At 43.9% G+C, this 20,156-nt stretch overlaps 1 protein-coding gene across 1 annotated transcript; it reads left to right on the forward strand.

Moving 5' to 3' along the window:
- Window positions 1-1,239: 1,239 nt before the first annotated feature.
- LOC139999624 (uncharacterized) lies at window positions 1,240-19,773 on the forward strand. The gene is made up of 7 exons (XM_072028637.1): window positions 1,240-1,323; window positions 11,103-11,202; window positions 11,509-11,799; window positions 12,097-12,357; window positions 14,091-14,518; window positions 14,780-14,903; window positions 16,809-19,773. Exons 1-7 carry the CDS (start codon window positions 1,240-1,242, stop codon window positions 18,335-18,337), a joined length of 2,817 nt encoding a protein of 938 aa, XP_071884738.1. The 3' UTR covers window positions 18,338-19,773.
- The last annotated feature ends 383 nt before the right edge of the window (window positions 19,774-20,156 follow it).

Consider the following 20,156-nt stretch of genomic DNA (forward strand, 5'->3'; position numbering starts at 1 on the left):
AAAATCAACAGAGGAAGGTCAATTTCTCTGGCGATATGTCTAGAGAGGTCCAGTTAACCTGTGTTATAGAGATACTGCTTATACAGAACCAGAGATTCATTGAACCGCCTATGCACCTATAACAAAGTTAAAAGCCCCTCATTTGAATTGTTCTCCTGCTGCCTTCTTTTCTTTTCTTTTTTTTTTTTTTTTTTTAAAGGAAGCTGAGAAATAGCAGCTCAGACAAAACACACAAATCTGAACTACCTAAATTATGTCGTTGGGATACTGCTACTGAAAGCACATCCCAAAACACCAACTTGCGCTCAGGTCTTGGCTTTGGTCACTCCATGCAAATGTGCTGAATTTCCTCCACCCTCAAGGGGTGTAAAACCAAAGCCCCAGATCTACAAGTCAGGCTGTGCATCACCTCCCTGGCTAGGGCTGCTGAAAGCATCTGGACATGGGAGAGAGAGAAATGCACTCTCTTGCTGAAATTCAGAGAACATTGCTTGCCTGGAGCCTGTGAAGAACCTCCACATGTGTGTTCGGACTGACCACTGCTGGCACTGTTGGGCTGACCACTGCTGACGTTCTTGGACTGACCACTGTTGATATTGTTGCACTGACCTCTGCTGGAGTTGTTGCACTGCCCACTGCTGCCTAAGGACATTCTGAGAAGGGCCTATCCCTGGCCACGTACCTTCATGCCAGTGGTACATCATCTCATGATGTACCCCAAGAAGTCCCAGAAGGCTCAGCAGCTGTCCTGCTTTTGGGGAATGTGAGAGGTGCAGGTTAAGACTGCTGAGGACTGACCAGTGTCTGGGCAAAGGCTCTCACCTGGTTGACTGAGTGCAGTAGGTGACTCCATCTTCAGTTTGGTCAGGGGTAAGGACAGGGACAGGTCCTTTGCTATTTGCAGCTGGAGCCAGGCTGAGATCCTACCTCCACCTCAGATGGCTAGTGGTTGTACCTGGAGCCTTGTTCCTCTAAATAGATGCTGGTAGAAAATTGTGACATGTCAAGAGAACAATGAGTGGAGGAACTATCGTGTCTGTTTTCTGCTTCAGAAACATTTCTCCCTGTTTTCCATGGAAAACTCTGATCCTGCCTTATGCAGAGAGCAGAAGCATGCCTGGCTTTTTGTTCCATTTCTATGCAAGTTTCCAGAGTCAGAAGGACAAACCCAAAAAGAAAATCTGACAACTTCTCTGTATTAGAACAAGAAACAGAGGGCAGAGAGGGCAGAGTCAAGCTATGGATGCCTCTCGAATGCTACAGAAACCTGATTCAGACCAGAGGAAGCACACAGCACCTTACAGGATCAAGATCACCACAAAGGTGAGATGCTACAGCCAAGACATCAGCCTGGTTTAGCTTCTCCTTTAGAAGTCTGTGAGGAGAAGGAAATAAAGTATTTGTATAAGTGCAGGTGGAAAGGGACCTCTGGAAGTCTTCAGTCCATGCTGACTCGCAGAGCAGGGCAATCTCCAATATCTGATCAGATCAGCTGTGGCTTTGTCTAGCTGATCCCAAACACCTATGAGGACAGACTATTCCTCCCAGAGTGAGCTGTTTCAAGTCTGTGCTACACTGAAGATTTTCTATATTAAAAAGAGACAAGACACAGGGGAGAAATATTGGTGCACAGAGGCTTTCCAAATGCTGATTAAATCAGTAGATGAAATAATTTGCCAGATCCTGCTGTTGCTTATCTGTTGCCAGATGTTCCCCATAGCTGTGAAACTGGAAGCTCATCTGCTACTCTTCCAGCATGCCCTAGTCAAACCTTACCCAAGCCTTCAGTATATGCAGTTCATCTGGTGTTTGGTGCTGCACAAATCTAGCATTGGGGGCATATCAGTTTTCTCATCTGCAGTTCTCCATCAGAGAAAATGCAGCAAGTGATGGCTTCCTAATCACAGCCTGAGACAAAGGGACTCATTAAGTATTAGAAGTCCCAGATTTAATTATTCTGATTTCTCTGCACCGTTTTTTATTCTTCATAATATTGTCATTTATATTTATGAGATTACGGAGAGATTTAATGTGTTATAAACTTTCTAAATCCCCCGAGTAAAAAAAAAAAAAAAAAAGCTTTTAAACAAAAGCCAAGTTGAGAGGTTGAGAGGAGGCAGGAAAGAAGAGTGAGTACTGTTGAGCAGGGACATGTGGAAAAGCAAAATAATTCAATCTTTATTGCAATTTGGGAATATATTTCAGTGAACCTTGTCCATACACGGGATGGGGTCAGCCTATAGGAAGCCAATAGTTCCTCAGGAACTTATTCTGACTGTTCAAAGAGGGCCTGTACATAAGGACTAGTGTTTGGGTTTCCACACAGGGATCAGTGCAGCTGGCAGCTCCCCCACGGAACAGCCTTTTCCCACCATTGGTACTGGCTCTGCTTTGCACCTTGTGGTGGATGGTGGGGCACCATGGTCATTCTTCACCTCTGTGACTTCCCGCACCCAGCAGAGCAGGTCAGCCTGCAGTGACCCACCAAGGGACCTCGTTACATGGCTTTACCCCGGGCCCACCATGGAGAGAAGATATTCAAGGGGATCCACTTGTCTCCATACCCGTTACAGCTCTGCTGTTGGGAGGTTTAGAGGGGGAACAGTGTTTCAACACAGCAGGACACCCCTGACTTACAACTAGAGGACATGGTTCTCTTGGAGAGACTGGGTTTGTCCATGCAAGTTAAACTGCTGGAATTAGTCCCAGCTGCAGAGCAATCTCTCTTGGAAGTAATACTTGGAAAGCCTCAGGTGGTAGCCTCCTGATGTGGCAGCTATTTTTTCAGAGAAACAATGTGCATTCTTACCAACTGCATGATATACAGATTTCACCCCCTGTCTCATTTGCCTTCACAAACTCTTGGACGACTTCTTTACCAGAGCTCTCTGCAAAGAAGACTTCCCAGGTCTGCCATGTGCTGCTTCGCTTCTGCCCCTAAATCTGCCCAGGGATTTGGAACAGAACTATGCTAGCCTAGCAGATGATCGGACACTTTGGGATGGGATAGATGACACATAACTTTTTTTTTTTTTTACTCAAAGTACAGGAACATTTAGGTCCCAGGCTTGATTTTCCCATCTGTAGTTATTCAGGATATCCTACAAAACCATCCAAAGTGTGGTTTTGACCAAAAACATCTCCTGAAATCACAATGCTGGAGATCAAAAGTCATGAGTCAAATCAGCATGAGATTGCCCACCTTCTCTGGGCTGTGTCACAGCACAGCAGCCATGCCTGGGGAGTACAAGGCAGAGGCAGCCCTCCATGCCTTCTGGCAGCTCGAGGACTTGGAACACAGCCATACGAAGGGAGCCAGGGCGCTCTCATTCCCAGGGTAGACTGAGTTGCTTTGAAGACAGGTACTAGACCCGGTGGAAATCCCAGCACTCGCAGAAGTTTTCATGTTGCATCTGTGTCCTGTGGGCATTGATCTTGTTCATCCTTTGCCTTCTGCTGGGGACAGCAGCACTCCTCCCTGCACCTGCTAGCTGCTCAGCCAGCACTCCTTAGTCTGGGCTGAATCAGCCCCTTTATGGCTGTGGCAATATTATGGGCATCTCTACCCGTGCTGCTTCTGGCCTGGCTCTTCTGTCTCCTGCAATGCCTGAAGACTGCAGATCTGTGCTGCCTTGTAAAAATTGCCCAGTTTCTGGCTCAAAGCTTGTGGCAAATAGTACCAACAGTAGCCCTGTTTGAAAGCATGGATCCAGATGGGAGGCAAATGTCCTTTCCAGAGCAGAACTGTGCTTTCTAAACACTGGTGCAGCAACTGCAACCACTTTGTCCACTGCTGAGCCCTCTCACAGAGGCGTCTGTACCAGCTTTTCTCCCTAGCCTTGTTTAATTATTCTCCTTACCTTGAAATAACCACAATATTTGCAGAAATAAAAATAAAAAAAAAAAAAAAAAAGCCTTGCTGATGAAGGTCCGAAAGGAAACACAGAAGAGTGATGCAGAGAAAGCCACTGCTGGGTCCCTTCTTCAAGGGATGTTTAAGGGAGCAATGAGTCTCCATGTGGCCAGGGAACATTCTCCTGTCTCCATCCACACATGAAAAATCCTACTAGCACCTGTAGTACTTTCATATGACATGTGACTTTGCCGAACTGACAGATAGATTTTGCACACACTCAGAGGTGATTTTCAGCCAAAAAAAAAAAAAAAAAAAAAAGTTAAGATGCAAGAGCAAGAAAACTGTGTCAATGGTGTTTGGCTGTGGCCCAAGCCCAGTAACACAGCAGGCGTGGGAGCTCCCTTGGATGTTTTTGCTTGACGAACTCCCACTTGAAATGGCTGATGAATTTCAATATTTGGACAGATGGCTGGATTCCCAAATCTGATTCTAAAATACACATTGAATCTCCTCAGAGACTGCAATATCCTCCTTTGCAGGTTGTTATTTGCTTGGAAAAGATATTCTTCCTTTCTTGTTTTGGTGACTATAGTTGGTATCTTCTTCCCACTAGTAACTTCACTAGATCTGCGATCATGTTCTTGCTCAGCGTCTCTCCCCATGATGTTTGGAAGTGTTGTGCTAAGGTTTATTGTGTTTACAATAGATAGATTCCTTCTGCAGTCAAGAAGGGCTCTGGTATTACCAAGGAACAAAGACTTGCCTCCATCTGCAAAGATAGGATGAAAATCATAGAATCACATTATAGTTGGGATGATAAAAGGGAAGTGAGAAAAACAAAACCAAAACATGATAATCTTAATTATAGTCATTTAGCCTTCCTCCAAATCAGTGTCATTCTTCTGAAAATCTTCTGGCATGGTCTAGCCTCTGCTGTACCCTTGCTAAAAGCAAGGCACCCACAGTGGAGAAGACATTCACAGTGGCCTGGGTGAGAGCATAGTGTGGGTCAGAAGAAGAGTCAGCATTAAAAGAGAAATTACTGACATCCAGAAGTCCTCATCTGGCCACTAAGGGAAAAAGGGAAAAAAAAAAAAAAAAAAAAAGGAGGAGAAGGAAGTTTGTGACACCAAGTTTAGATCTAACTTAGGGTCAGGAGAGACCTCCATGCTGGTCAAGGGTCCATCTTCACTGTCCAGGTGCTACCAGTCCAGAAAAGACTTCTGTCAATAATCAGGCTAACACTATTTCTGGTTACTTCAGAGAGAAAACAAGGATGCTGAAGTCTCCTTGGTGGTTGGCAACAGTAAAACATCTGCAAAGCCCAGATGGAGGAAGAAAAGGAGAGGATCTCCTGGAAAAGCAGGAAGTCTTCTTAAGTTCGTGCATCACAAAAGGGGCTGGCTCCAAGTGATGAGTCCAGCAGAGGTGACCATGCTCTCCTGATGGGGCTTGACATGGCATAGCCCTGGATCCTACCATGGATGTCAGTGCCACGGTGTCACACATCCCTTGGGACATTGCCAGCATGGAGTATGAGCATTCAAGGCCATAGGCACTGCTCCTTTCTCACAATTTCTGCTTGAGGTGGCAGGCTCCTCACTCAGCTGGGCTGTTCTTGCTTTAGACTTGTCCACGGTTGTGCAAATAGAACTTTTTTTTTTTTTTTTCCCAGCAACCAGACTAGGTTGTTTTACTGACAGTGATTTATGAAAGGCTCTCTTCTTTGAGGATATGGTGTTAATTAATTGCTTCTGGAGTACTTGGATAAAAAGAATATTTACTTACACAGTACTCACAAACTAAATATTCTGTGCTTTTCACAAACATTTCTAATATGTGTCCACAGAACAATAGATCAGCCAGATGAAGCAGCTGCAGAAGAGACAGATCATACATACTTCTGAAGTAGTCAATTATTTAAATTAATTAATGAGTAATGACTATGCATGCATTTTGCATATAATTTGACTATTACAATGCCAGAGCATTCAGCTGGAGCCGTAGCAGTCTGTTACTACGCCTTCAGCAGAGACAGACTTCACAGCAATCACAGGGGGTGCTGCTTTACAGAAACTTCAAGGTCTCCCTCCTGGTGCTGCTGCCTGCCAGGAGGCCTTGAGAAACTGAAACTGCATCTCTGTGGATTAGCAGAGTCTCCTGTTTAAACTGGTTCCAAGGAAGAAAAATATGTGTAGGTATCTAACAGAGTAGGTAGGCATCTATTGAGATTCATTCTGTAAAAGGCTAGGCACCTAAAGCTAGATTCTTATCTGTATTCAGGTGCCTTCCTCCCACAAAATTGCTAGGGATTATGTGCTTTTAAAATTCCTACTGGGTGCTTATTTGCATCCATATGTGCCCAACTACATTTCAGAAACTAATCCTGGCAGCCAAGCCTGAATGAATCCGGGGGGAATCCCCTCCCTGCTTTGGGCTCGCTCTGCAGTGCGGGGCATGTTCACATACCCTGCAACAAACACTCTGCTACCCATCGCTCATCTGCCCAGCCTTCCAGAGGTCCGTTGTTGTCTGTGTAGGACCCTTTCCTGCTAACAACCACCAATGCCCATTTTTTTGTGTCCTTTCACCCTTTTTTCTGGAAATTTTCATGAGCTGCACAGCTGTAATAAAATTTGTATGGAAAACTCTCATGTCACCTAAATAACGTAAATAGTGGTTGACATACGAAGACCCATTTTAATGAAACTGTGCCCGGGGTGGTGGGGGAGTCTAGTATATATATAGATTTATTTATTTATTCATTTATTCATTTATTTGTATATAAATGTAAGTTACATGTATAGACATTAATATATAGAGTCATTTTTAATAAAACAAATGCTAAAAGTGGAGAAACAGTACTCTACAGTTTGTTTAAAATAATAATAATAATAATTTAATTTATCTTGTATACAGACCATGCTGACAGCAGTCAAAATACAAAGGACATATTGCATGGAGCTATGCAATAACCCTGTTGGCTTTGTTTTGCATTACATCGTTGAGATCTTGTTTTTTTTTTTTTTTTTGTTTTCGTTGTTGTGTTTTGTTTGTTTGTTTGTTTGTTTTTGTTTTGTTTTGTTTTGGCATGTAATTGGGTTAGGAATTTGGAAGATCTGATGCTGCAGCACACTCTCCCTGTGTATTTACAGTGGTGGATTTCTTAGGTCCCTGTATACCTCCCCCATAATAGTGGGAGGACACCTAATGACTAACACTTCAACCGTTCAGAACTGCTACTCTCAGAGGTAACCATGGTCTGAGTGTTTTAGACTAAACACCCCAAGGATTCTTTCCAGTCCTGACTTTGGTGCGAGATAGCTAGTACAGCCATACAGCCAAACTCTGCAAAAAGGTAGCTGTTTCCCCAGAACTCCATGAAAATGGTCCCTGGTCCACGCTAACCCCCGAGGCATTCTGGTTAGTACAGCTCTAAACTGTGCCATGAAGCATGCTTCTGATCAGACACTTTGGGCTGCCATGCCCCCCTGACTTTGCTGAGCTTCTTAGTCTGGATGTAGACCCAGGCTCCCCAAGGCAGGCTGCTGTTATCAGCTTTCAGTGTACTGAAGCCCATCAAGCAGCCCAACTGAGACAGAGAGATGCAGGGAGACTGCTTAAGCCTTATCTTTGCTAAATATCATTCTGGTTTAAAATGTTTAAGAAGCAGAACTGTACCTGAAGGAAATCTCCAGAAAGATTTGCAAAGGGCTAGGGAGCAGCGAGACCAGACAAAAGCTGTTTCTTGTAAGCCTGTAAGCCCTGCCTTGACATTGAGTGTCATTCAAGAGGAAACCATGGAGCTGAACGCCAAGGGCTCCTCAATTATTTTGCAGAGTCTGAGTGGGAGGGTGGCATAACCTTCCAGACCCTCAATAATAACTTCTGTCCCCTGCAGGCAGGGAGGAGTTTTATAAATGATGCAGGTGTCATGGAGACATGATAGTGTCAGAGGAATTAAATCAACTGGAAAAGCATACTGAAAGTGTCTTCCTGGACTGAAGTGGGGCATTAGCCCTTCTGAGTCCTGAGCCAAGGATGGCAAGCACAAATATAAGGGTGCCAACAAATTGGCCATGCTCCTGGGGCTACAGAACCCCCCAAAGAAGCCCTTTGTCCCCATACCCTCTATACAGAGAACCTGGTGACCTGCCATGAAGGCTCAGAGGACTGAGTGGCCTGTTTTTTTCTCCATCCTGGTTGTTGGCTGAGCATCACGTGTCCCTTGGTTGCTCCACAACCTGGTCTCAGCTCTCTGCAATGACTCTGGGGATTTGTCTGTCTGTTCATTACAAGAAGTTGAGCCTTGGGGCAATCTTGGGCAAAATCCTCTCTTTCACTGTGAAGAAAGGACCTTCTTTAGTGTGGAGAGGTGTAGATGGAGCCACTGCCAAAAAAAGCAGCTATACTGGAGATGCTCAGCTCCTGAGATTCATCTCTACAAGAGCAAGAGCACCAGCAGAGCAGCAGGTACAAAGGCCTTCCTGGTGGGCAGATGCCTATGTCAAGTGTCCATGAAGAGCTGGGGACACCAAGGTGAGTGAGAAGCCAAAGGGCTAATGGATGGCCTCCAGACTGCCATTATTTATCATAGAATAGAATGACTCGGGTTGGAAGGGACTTCAAAGGTCATCCAGTTCCAGCCTTCTGTCACGTTCAGGGCCACCACCCACTAGATCAGGTTGCCCAGGGCCTCATCTAACCTGGCCTTGAACACCTCCAGGGATGTGGCATCCACAACCCCTGGGCAACCTGTTCCAGTGCCTCACCACTGAATGTCCCCTCTTGCTTGTTTCCCAAGCTGTGTGCATTGGTGTAGAGGCACTTCAGTTGGGCAATCCGTCATATCATGTTTCCAGAACAGTTCCTGATTACATTGTGTTATAAATGGCTCAGGATTCAAATTAGGATTAAATAAAAAATAGGATTTATTAAAAGAATATAAAGGAATAGAGGTAAGCAAACAGCGCTGGGTGCACTGGGAGTCTCTGCTCCACCAGGACGCACACCAGTTACATCAAGCAGCTGATTTTTATGCACCTAGACTAATACATATTCATTACTACTTCTAAAAAAAGAGATTATTAAAATTAGCTTCCGGGGTCCAGTTCCTCCTACTGGAGCATGCGCATCAGTCTCCTCTGGGGGTCTCTAGGGGTCTTTCATGCTGAAGGCTCGTAGTCTTCCTCTCACCCTTTGTACTTACTTGGCACTATTCCAAGTTTATGGAACACTCTCTGTACACTCTCCACAGGTCTTGTCTCCCAACCGTCCTTCAGCTTCTTTTTTCTTCCTTTTAATCTCTTGGCCCCCCTGGCCAGATACCAAGGATCCACATAGTATTTCATAACAGTCACTAGTTGTTATCAGTTGTTCTGAAACTCCCAGACATCAAACACAAACAGCTTTCTTATTTGACGCTTCACGAGTAATTAAAACATTCTTCCCCAGCCATTCACAGACACATCTATAGCAGTGTTAAGTTAATCTCGAAGAAGACAGGAAAAAAGGCTGTAACTGTTAGAACTAGAAGTCAGGAATAACAAAAGCAAACAGGTTCATAAATTTAAGGAGTGTTTTCTGAAGACGTGATAAATTGACTGGAATGAGGGGGAGACTGGGGCACACTGCATCTGTGGTTCAAGAATTAAACTGCCAGTGCAGGGCCCAGAGGCAGACAGGATTCAAACAGAATTATTCTTTATGCACATGAATTTATGGACACGAATTTATGGACACGAATTGGAATTGTTAAAACATTCCTCACACATTGGGACAGTTCACAGGTATTTCCCTGTTGCTGCTTAGAGTGATAGTGTTCTCAGATATGCTTTCTTCACTCAGAGAATTAGAACAAAACCAAGAACCCACCAGGTATGTCTCAGTGGCTGGTGTGGTGTAAATGCCTGAAGTAACTAGGAAAATAAAACTAACATTCACGTTTTTAAGGAAAAGGTACAGCTTTGAAGAGGCTTTCAGGGTAGGGCATAACTGCATTATCTGAGCGTTCCCTCGGCTCCCAACCTTAGATGCTATCGCGCTGGGGAAACTTGGTGTGCTAGCTCTAAGGAACACCACGGAGCGTGGAGTGGAGTGGAGACACCACGGCTAGGCTCTGTGATCAGGTGGGACCTCTATTGTTCTTGTGCACAAAGCAGCACTTTTTGCCACCCTAAGCCAAAGACCTGTCACGTTTTGACAAATGCTGTACCCTAGTGTTCTTTTTGCTCATTATAATATCATTATAATACCAAAACACACCTCCATCCCAAAAGCTACCCGCCTCCAAGGTGCGACCACCCCTCACTGAGCATGCGCTCTGAATTTCTCGGAGCCTATTACTTTAAACGGAGACGGGAAAACTTTACACCAATCATAACTAAGATATGCTTGACTAGAGCCACTCAAGCTCCACCTAAAAGATAGAAAATAATATAAATTGGCCCAAGAGAGAGGGGATGTTAGGGAAGATACCACCGTCAGGGGAGATACCATCCCGAGGACATACAGCATCCTTAGGACCTCCTGACTCCTGGGATCAGTCGACGGGCTGAGCCTCTCTTCCCCCCCCATTGGGACGCCTTTGGGTGAGATCTGAATATTTGCTTATAAATCTCTATATAGAGTCTTTGATCCTTTCAACGCGTTTATTTCTAGGCTGTGCACCCATAACACCTATAACACCTATAACACCTGTAACATCTATACCATCTATAACATCTATAACATCTGTAACACCTATAACACCTGTCACATCTATAACACCTATAACGCCTGTGTATTTCATGCATATTAGCTTGCTTTTGCAGACAGTCACTATCGCCGGCAATCCAAAAGAACCTGATTATCTGTTGCTGTAATAAACCATACTTGATTGCATTGTGATAGTTTTCATTAATGCGACTTGGGTGAGGGTGATTATCCGTGATAATTCAGTGTTCTGAATCTAACCAGACCCCCAGACGGTTAATGCATTGTTGGTGAATGTCTGAACGGACCCCCAGGTGGTTAATACGTTTTTGGTGAATGTCTGAGTGGACCCCCAGGCGGTTATTACGTTTTTGGTGATTGTCCGAACGGACCCCCAGTTTTGGTGAATGTCCGACTGGTTCAGTACTCTGAATCCAAACGGGCCCGTGACGGTTAATCAGCTACACCCCTTTAACGCGACAGTAAAATTGGCGTAGTCGGCAGGATTGCTATGGATAAACTTCTGCAGAAATACAAATGTGCCCCTTCCCAGGCGGGGAAGGAATGGGCCCAAAAGTTTTGGAAAGATGAGGAAAAGGTGGTGGAGCGCATTGAGCAGTGTCAGGCTTCACGAAGGATTGGTCTAAGAAAGGGTAAAAGTGCGATTTGTGCGGTGTTAGGAGCTTGTTTGACTTGTGCTCAGCAAGAAGCTAAGGAAACTCCTGCTCCCAAACTGATCTCCGATGCGGAACATACCGCTTTGAAATCAGAGAATGAAATATTGAAGTCATCATTGGCCTTTGAAAGGGAGACAGGAAAGGCATTAGGAGTTAGAGTGGATAAACTCGTGAGTGAAAATAATTATCTTAAACAATTACTGGAAAGGGTTAGTCATCTGTTAACTAAAATACAGCCTTGCGCTCCGGTTAAGCAGATTCGTAGACTGTTGTATAATGCAGACCCTGAAAGTTGGGATGGTGATATCTGGTCTGACGATGATGATGGTGTTGAAGAGGTTTCTGACCCTGAACCTCAATCGATTTCCTTGAGACCTTTGGTTAAGACTGAGACTACTGTTGATGACAATGATGAAATCCGCACTACTGTGCGAACGATTCCGTGGTCACCGGCGGAGTTGATTAAAATACAGGAGAAGTTCTCAAGGCGACCAGGGGAATCGGAAGTGGAATATGTGTGGCGAGTTTCTCTCGAAGGAGGAGATCGAATTATGTTGAGTGAGGAAGAAGCAGGTGGCTTTTGGGGACCTGGAGTATTTTTAACTACCACACCAGGAGACCATAGTTATTCTATCACTGCACGGGCAGCATATTGGGCAGGTGGTATAGATCCCCAAGAGAGAGGGGAACCTCTGGAAATTAGAGCTACAGGCTATTCTGACCTGGCTGTAGCAGTACAAAAAGCAGCCTGTATTCAGGCGATATATGAAAGAGATGAATTTAGGAAATCCCCGATGTTAGCTCCTATTGATCCGGTTCGATTAACCCCTCTTATCCGTGGGCTCCCTGATTGTCTTAAAATGTTTGTAGCAAACACCCAGGATCGTATACAAGCTGCTCATAGGGATGGTGATCGTGGTCGTAGACGGAATCCAAACTTTCCTATTCCCACATGGAGTGAATTTGTCCAAGACCTAGATAAATACGGACGCCGAATGGGCTGGATTAATTCATCCAGTATTAAGCCCCAAGATCACTCTCGGCGAGTCCGCCAAATCCACACTAAAAATCCCAGATACCCTAATTTTAAAAACAGGTTCAAATTTAATAAAGAACGGGATGAGCTCTGGCGTAAGGCCCTAGCTTTGGGTGCATCCCGACCACTCTTGCGTGGTGCTTCTCTAGATGACCTCCGTACATTAGTCCAATCTCTGGGTAAGAAAAATGTTCCAGATGGAGGGGATTGCTTAACAGGAAAAAATCCTGTCCGTAAAGAATGTACACCTTCGGCACCAAGCTTAAGTGACAAAACAGAATCTCAGCAAAAAAACTCCTATCCCCGGGGAGGGCAGTGAGCCACCCTGCTCGGCGGGTATTAGCAATTCAATGGCTCTCTAATGAACAATCTGACCCTATCATTGCCATTCCTGTTGGACCCCGAAAAATATTGGTAAATTTTCTTATTGATACTGGGGCTCAAATGTCAGTAATCACACATGAGACCGCACAGACCCTGGGTATAACACCTGGTCGACGCAGGGTTAAATTTACAGGAATCGATGGTGTGGAAAAACAATGCCCTACCGCAAAAATTTCACTCTGGTTGCCAGAGGAACAAAAATTAACCAGGGTAGAAGTATTAGTTGGTGCTGCATACACTAATATTTTAGGATTTGACGTACTGCGTGGTCATATGTGGAAACTCCCTGATGGAACAGTGTGGAGTTTCGCGACATATCAAAAGGATTCGGACACAGTAAAATTGAGCCTGCTACAAACATCTATACCCTTACCTCCCTCTAAAATTACTAATGTTCGGCAATATCCGTTGCCAGCAGCAGCACTTATGGGGATTGACGGGGTGGTAACAGAATTGGAAGAAAGAGGCATTATTAAAAGGACCCATTCACCTTATAATTCACCAGTGTGGCCAGTAAAGAAATCAACTGGGCAGTGGCGCTTTACCGTGGACTACAGACAGTTAAATGCTAACACCGCACCTTTAACTGCTGCAGTCCCAAACATAGCAGAAATAGTGACATTAATACAAGGCGCTGCCCATCCTTGGATGGCTGCTTTGGATGTTAAAGATATGTTTTTTATGATTCCTCTCCTTGAGCAGGACAAAGCTCAGTTTGCTTTCACCTGGAAAGGAATCCAATATACTTTTAATAGGCTTCCACAAGGATACAAGCATTCTCCCACGATTGCCCACAATACTTTGGCTAAAATTCTAGCAGAAATTCCTATTCCACCGGACAACACAGTATATCAGTATATAGATGATATCCTGATAGGGGGAAAGGATCAGGAAAGCGTAAAAGGCACAATGGAAAATATCCGGAAGACACTGACTGATTTAGGATTGGAAATCCCTGACTCAAAGTGCCAAGGGCCTGCTCAGGAAGTTAAATTCCTAGGAGTATGGTGGGTTAATGGAGCTGCCTCTATTCCTCAGGACACGCTGGAAAAAATAGAACACGGACAAAGACCTTCTAGTGTAAAGGAATTACAACAAGTATTGGGTGCTTTAAGTTACTGGCGTAAACATATCCCAGGTTTTGCTATCATTGCGCGTCCTCTCTATAACTTGCTTAGGAAAGGAAAATCATGGGAGTGGACTGAACAGCATACTAATGCAATAGAATTATTAATAAAGGAATTAAGGTTGTTCCAACAGCTTGGTCCTATACACCCTACTGACCCTATCCATGTGGAATGGGGGTTCAGTGAACATGGCTCTCATTGTAACTTATGGCAAAGGGGACCAGAGGGACCCGAGAGACCACTAGAATTCAGCTCCCACTCTTTCAGTGATACTGAAAGGAGATATTCGGATCTTGAGAAGGGATTATTGTCTTTAGTGCGAGCAGTGAAACAGACAGAGCAATTAAGGAGAAAACAGAATGTGATTGTCCGAGGACCTTTCCGTATCCTGGATGTAGTCCGTAAAGGAACAATACCACCTGCTGGCATTGCCCAGAAACCCACGGTTCGTAAATGGTATGCCTATCTAGAAGGTATTAATGAGATTATGCCAATCACTGAGGGTAATACTAAAATATCCAAACTACAAAAGGACATAGATAGTGCCCTCCTGTTTCAGCTTCCACCAACCAAACCATCTCCAATCCAGGAAGCACCTCCTCTAAAGGAAGACAGTGATCTTACAGGAGTGTGGTTTACAGATGCCTCGTCTCATAGGGAAAACAATAAGTGGAAATACAAGGCTGTGGCATTGGAAGTAGCCACAGGAGAGAAACTGATTGAAACCGGTGAAGGCAGTGCACAGGTAGGGGAACTCAGAGCAGTTTTATTAGCCGCACAACATGGTGCTACCCATATTTATACTGACTCATATGCTGTTTTTAAGGGAGCTACTGAGTGGATCGGTCACTGGGCAGTTAATGATTGGCAGGTAAATAGAGTTCCAGTCTGGCAAACCGAAAGTTGGAAACAACTGTTAGAGATAGGAAAACAGCGAACACTACATATAGGATGGGTAAAAGGACATGATCAGTCGAACACTGTAGCTGCCCAATTCAATCAGCAGGTAGATAGCCTCACACGGTTGCGTCAAGTAGATCTCACTAATGATAACCAAGAATGGGAACGGTTGCTCGAATGGTTACATGTTAAGCGTGGCCACACCGGACGGGCTGACTTATACCGGGAAGGTATAGCTCGAGGATGGCCTGTATCAGTCAAACTGTGTGAACAAGTGGTGACTGCCTGCTCCCAATGTCGCTTACGGCTTAACAAGGACCATCCGAGTAAGGCACCTCCCTTGCACATTCGGGACAGGAAAACATTGTGGCACTCCTGGCAGATTGATTACATCGGCCCATTGCGATCATCAGGAGGGAAGAAGTATGTTCTAGTAGGAGTAGAGGTAATATCTGGTCTCACTATGGCTACTGCTTTTGCATCAGCTACTGGGGAAAACACGGTAAAAGGATTAAAAGGATGGTTCAGTACACTCCCCCTACCTGAAGAAATTCAAAGTGATAATGGTTCACATTTTACAGCTGCAGTGGTACAGGACTGGGCCAGAGAGGAAGGGATCCGATGGGTATTCCACACCCCCTATTATCCTCAAGCAAATGGTATTGTAGAACGCACTAATGGTTTGGTCAAACGTTTCGCAAATACTCACAAATCTGGATGGCATTTGCGGTTACATGACGCCATCTATCAAATAAATAATAGATGGAGTGGAGATGGCTGCCCCAAAATGAAAGCCTTCTGTACATCTTCTACCACCATCACTCCAAAGCACTACACTGAAACAGAAAAGCATCATACCAAAATGGAAAAGCACACTGTAGGATTTTCTCCTGGACAGCCTGTGCTGGTAAAAATGCCTCAGATTGGAATAGTACCCATGACACTAACTACTCCCAAAAATCCCTATGCATGGGAAGCTAAAGATTGTTCAGGAAAAACACACCGGATCAGCACCCGGTGGATATCACCTTCTTTCTGACCCTGCCGGTTGAATACAACCGAGCATGCTTTTCTTTCTTTTTATGTTTACAGGAACCCTGAGCGAACAGCATATGGACAGCTGGAAGATGACGAATCAACAGTTTGGATTAATAATACTTTGCTCCGCCCTGACCTTGATGCGATCACTTCTGGTTTACAGCCAAGGAGAACCAGGCTGGCTGTGGTCCCAAGCCTATGTTAAATACACTGGTATTTTGGGAACGCAAGCCTTAAAGGAAAAATTAAACTTAGCTACCGTGGTTATGCATGGAACTGAGGTGTTTTCGAGACACGAGTGGGGCTGGGATGAGAGATGGCTTCCACTTCTAAAAGGAAGAACAGGAGAAGAAATCCGAGTGGGGTGTAGAATGGTTAATGGCTCGACTCACGAGAAAGCCACATTAATAACAATATCTGGAAATCAAGTGACTACAAAATCCTGTGCTACGGATGAGTGGGATTGTTGGTATAATTTTACCCTGATAGAACCCACTATTGTAACTTGTATATGGCAACAACACTGCTCAGGTTCAGGCCTGTCGCAGTCACGGTGTACAGGACTACTATTTAGATTCAAAATAGATGTGGTTGAGCCTGAACCAACTACACCACCTGACCTAACACCATACATTACATTTGATATACTGCAGTATGGAAGTAGAAATATACCCAGTGACACCATAACACCTTATGATGATCCTTGGGATCATGCATTATCACGATACAGCGCAATCATTGGAACACCTCAGAACAAAAGGAGCCTAAATTTATCTACCTTAGTTTTACAGGGAAACAAAATATTTTCAAAAGATGAATGGAGTTGGAATGATTCTCTAAAAATGGCTGAACTTCAAGCCACATCTGGCCAGCTAATACAAATTGGTTGTCGAATAACTAATGGATCCACTCATAATCGGCCTACTGAAATTAAGACAGTATACACTGATTCTACTAGACCACAAAATTATAGTACTGATTGTACTAAAATAACAGAACCAAATTTTGATTGCTGGTACAATTTTACTTTCACTAAACCTATAATTGTGTACTGTCTTTGGGGTTATAGAGGCACAGAAATATTATTTGAATTACAGAAACATCATCGACTACAAAGGATAAGAAGCCTCTGCCTCCGCAGATATTTGAAAATGAACCAACTCAGCCCCCCATTAGTCTAACTCCCTCCATCTTCAAAACAGGTCCTTACATAATTAAAAATGTGGGACAACAACAAATTCTCTTTAACCCTAGTTGGTCCCTAAAAAGGGTAGAGCTAGCGCTGCACATTAATATCTCTGAAATTAACTCGAAATGTACCACCTTTCTGAGAACTGCCTACACCGGCTGGTTAGCATGGTTACATGGACGTTCTCTAAAACAATCTCAGCGTGTGCCACGGGATGCAACTGGGTTATTAGGGACAGGATTAGGTATATTAAATAGCATTGATGCTGAGGTTTTAATGAGTAGAGTAACTGCTACTACAGATGACCTAAGGAAATTGGAACAACCAATAAAATCATCCTTATTGGCTTTAGGAGCAAATCAATGGCTTCTATCAGATATTTTACCCCATTGGGAACAAATTGAGGAAAATGATCATCAATTAATTGTAAATGCCCTTGGAAAAGCCCAAGGCAATACCTCCCTTGCCTTGAGCTGTATCCAAGCGCAGTTATGGATACAATCTGTAGCAGCAGCTATTATTAGAGAAGGAGAAGGAGGAACTTTGCCCACTGAAATTCGAAAATTGATTTGGGATAATGCTTCAGAATTTGAAAAAGAATTTCAAGCTTGGTGGCAATTAGTCAACTTTACCCATTATTCAGAAAATGATAAAATTGTTGCCTTTATACTTACTATAAGTAATGCCACCGTATACAATGTATATCCAATTATTGCATTAGGACTCAATCATAATGGAACTATACTTTATCCTAAAGAACATAAAGTATGGGCCCATCAAAAGGGAGGAAAGTGGCAAACAATTGATGTAAATGCATGCATTGTGCGTGAACAAAAAGGTTTCATCTGTGAAAGTAACACGCTGGAATCTCAAGACATTTGTCTTGACACTGAGCAAAATATTTGCCACTTCGAGATACATCCTAATGAAACCCTTGAAACTGTACTTATATATATTGGGAAAGGTTGCGTTTGTATGAGAACTCATTGTGATTCTATAGTCGTAGATGATACAGTGGTAGATACCAGTAATCACTCTAATGTTTGTGTTTGCAATTTTACCAAAATTCTAGGATGTGATTTTAAATACTCAGCTCCTGTCACTTCTTATCAACTTATTGCATCTAATTATATTCTGCTTCATGAACTGCTGCCTACTCCTATTGGAATGAACCTCACCTTGGTGAAGAAATTGCTGGTACATGAGGACCTGAAGCAGCTGATGACACAAGTCCGAGAAAATGGACAAAAGACTCTGATTACTGTCCACCACGATGCACAAGAAATACATCGAGTGATGGAAAGAGTGCAGAGAGATGAGAGACACCGTTGGTGGGACACTTTGTTTGGATGGTCGCCAGCTGCCAAGGGAATCTTCAACAAGATGCTTCACCCTGTTATTGTTCTGCTAATACTCACTGTATTTGTTTTATACTGACAATTAGTTTGTATGTTAAACTCTGGTTTATGATGAAACGTTTAGCATCCCTACAAAATGTACATACACTCGATAAACCTCAATCCGAGAATGTATGTGATATCCCCGACATATTTCAACTGTCGTGAAGCTTGAGTGACTATAGTCACGGGGTGGATTATGTGGTGTAAATGCCTGAAGTAACTAGGAAAATAAAACTAACATTCACGTTTTTAAGGAAAAGGTACAGCTTTGAAGAGGCTTTCAGGGTAGGGCATAACTGCATTATCTGAGCGTTCCCTCGGCTCCCAACCTTAGATGCTATCGCGCTGGGGAAACTTGGTGTGCTAGCTCTAAGGAACACCACGGAGCGTGGAGTGGAGTGGAGACACCACGGCTAGGCTCTGTGATCAGGTGGGACCTCTATTGTTCTTGTGCACAAAGCAGCACTTTTTGCCACCCTAAGCCAAAGACCTGTCACGTTTTGACAAATGCTGTACCCTAGTGTTCTTTTTGCTCATTATAATATCATTATAATACCAAAACACACCTCCATCCCAAAAGCTACCCGCCTCCAAGGTGCGACCACCCCTCACTGAGCATGCGCTCTGAATTTCTCGGAGCCTATTACTTTAAACGGAGACGGGAAAACTTTACACCAATCATAACTAAGATATGCTTGACTAGAGCCACTCAAGCTCCACCTAAAAGATAGAAAATAATATAAATTGGCCCAAGAGAGAGGGGATGTTAGGGAAGATACCACCGTCAGGGGAGATACCATCCCGAGGACATACAGCATCCTTAGGACCTCCTGACTCCTGGGATCAGTCGACGGGCTGAGCCTCTCTTCCCCCCCCATTGGGACGCCTTTGGGTGAGATCTGAATATTTGCTTATAAATCTCTATATAGAGTCTTTGATCCTTTCAACGCGTTTATTTCTAGGCTGTGCACCCATAACACCTATAACACCTATAACACCTGTAACATCTATACCATCTATAACATCTATAACATCTGTAACACCTATAACACCTGTCACATCTATAACACCTATAACGCCTGTGTATTTCATGCATATTAGCTTGCTTTTGCAGACAGTCACTATCGCCGGCAATCCAAAAGAACCTGATTATCTGTTGCTGTAATAAACCATACTTGATTGCATTGTGATAGTTTTCATTAATGCGACTTGGGTGAGGGTGATTATCCGTGATAATTCAGTGTTCTGAATCTAACCAGACCCCCAGACGGTTAATGCATTGTTGGTGAATGTCTGAACGGACCCCCAGGTGGTTAATACGTTTTTGGTGAATGTCTGAGTGGACCCCCAGGCGGTTATTACGTTTTTGGTGATTGTCCGAACGGACCCCCAGTTTTGGTGAATGTCCGACTGGTTCAGTACTCTGAATCCAAACGGGCCCGTGACGGTTAATCAGCTACACCCCTTTAACGCGACAGCTGGACACAGGGGATTACAAGAAATCAAAGCTGATAGAAGTGGAAAAGGCTAAAGATTTGGAAGACTAATTCTGTATAGCCTGTAGGCAACCATGTTTATGTGGCAAGGAAGAAGCACTGCCTTCTCAAGAGATCACCTCACAAGATACTAAAAGGTTAAATTTTGAAGTGTAAGCCTATGATAAATAAAATACAACTGAAACTTGATGACTGCACAAAGAGCTATGGGTTAGCATAGCTTGGAGTGAAATGCGAGTCTGTGGGAGTGTGGGGAGAATGTTATGCACAGTATGCTTGGCAAATACTTTGGATTGTGGAAGCAGTTAGAAAAGGCTTATGGAGAGTCTTAAAGACTCAGTAAATTTCTCCCAGCTGGAC

Source organism: Anas platyrhynchos, chromosome 27, assembly GCF_047663525.1.
Source record: "Anas platyrhynchos isolate ZD024472 breed Pekin duck chromosome 27, IASCAAS_PekinDuck_T2T, whole genome shotgun sequence".
In the NCBI taxonomy this organism is placed as follows: domain Eukaryota; kingdom Metazoa; phylum Chordata; class Aves; order Anseriformes; family Anatidae; genus Anas; species Anas platyrhynchos.

Coding starts and splice junctions, on each gene's coding strand:
- LOC139999624 (XM_072028637.1), top strand. CDS start 1,240: ATGGATGCCTCTCGAATGCTACAGAAACCTGATTCAGACCAGAGGAAG. Junction 12,358..14,090: donor AGAACGGGATGAGCTCTGGC/GTAAGGCCCTAG, acceptor TATTGTCTTTAG/TGCGAGCAGTGAAACAGACA. Junction 14,519..14,779: donor CCGGTGAAGGCAGTGCACAG/GTAGGGGAACTC, acceptor TTCAATCAGCAG/GTAGATAGCCTCACACGGTT.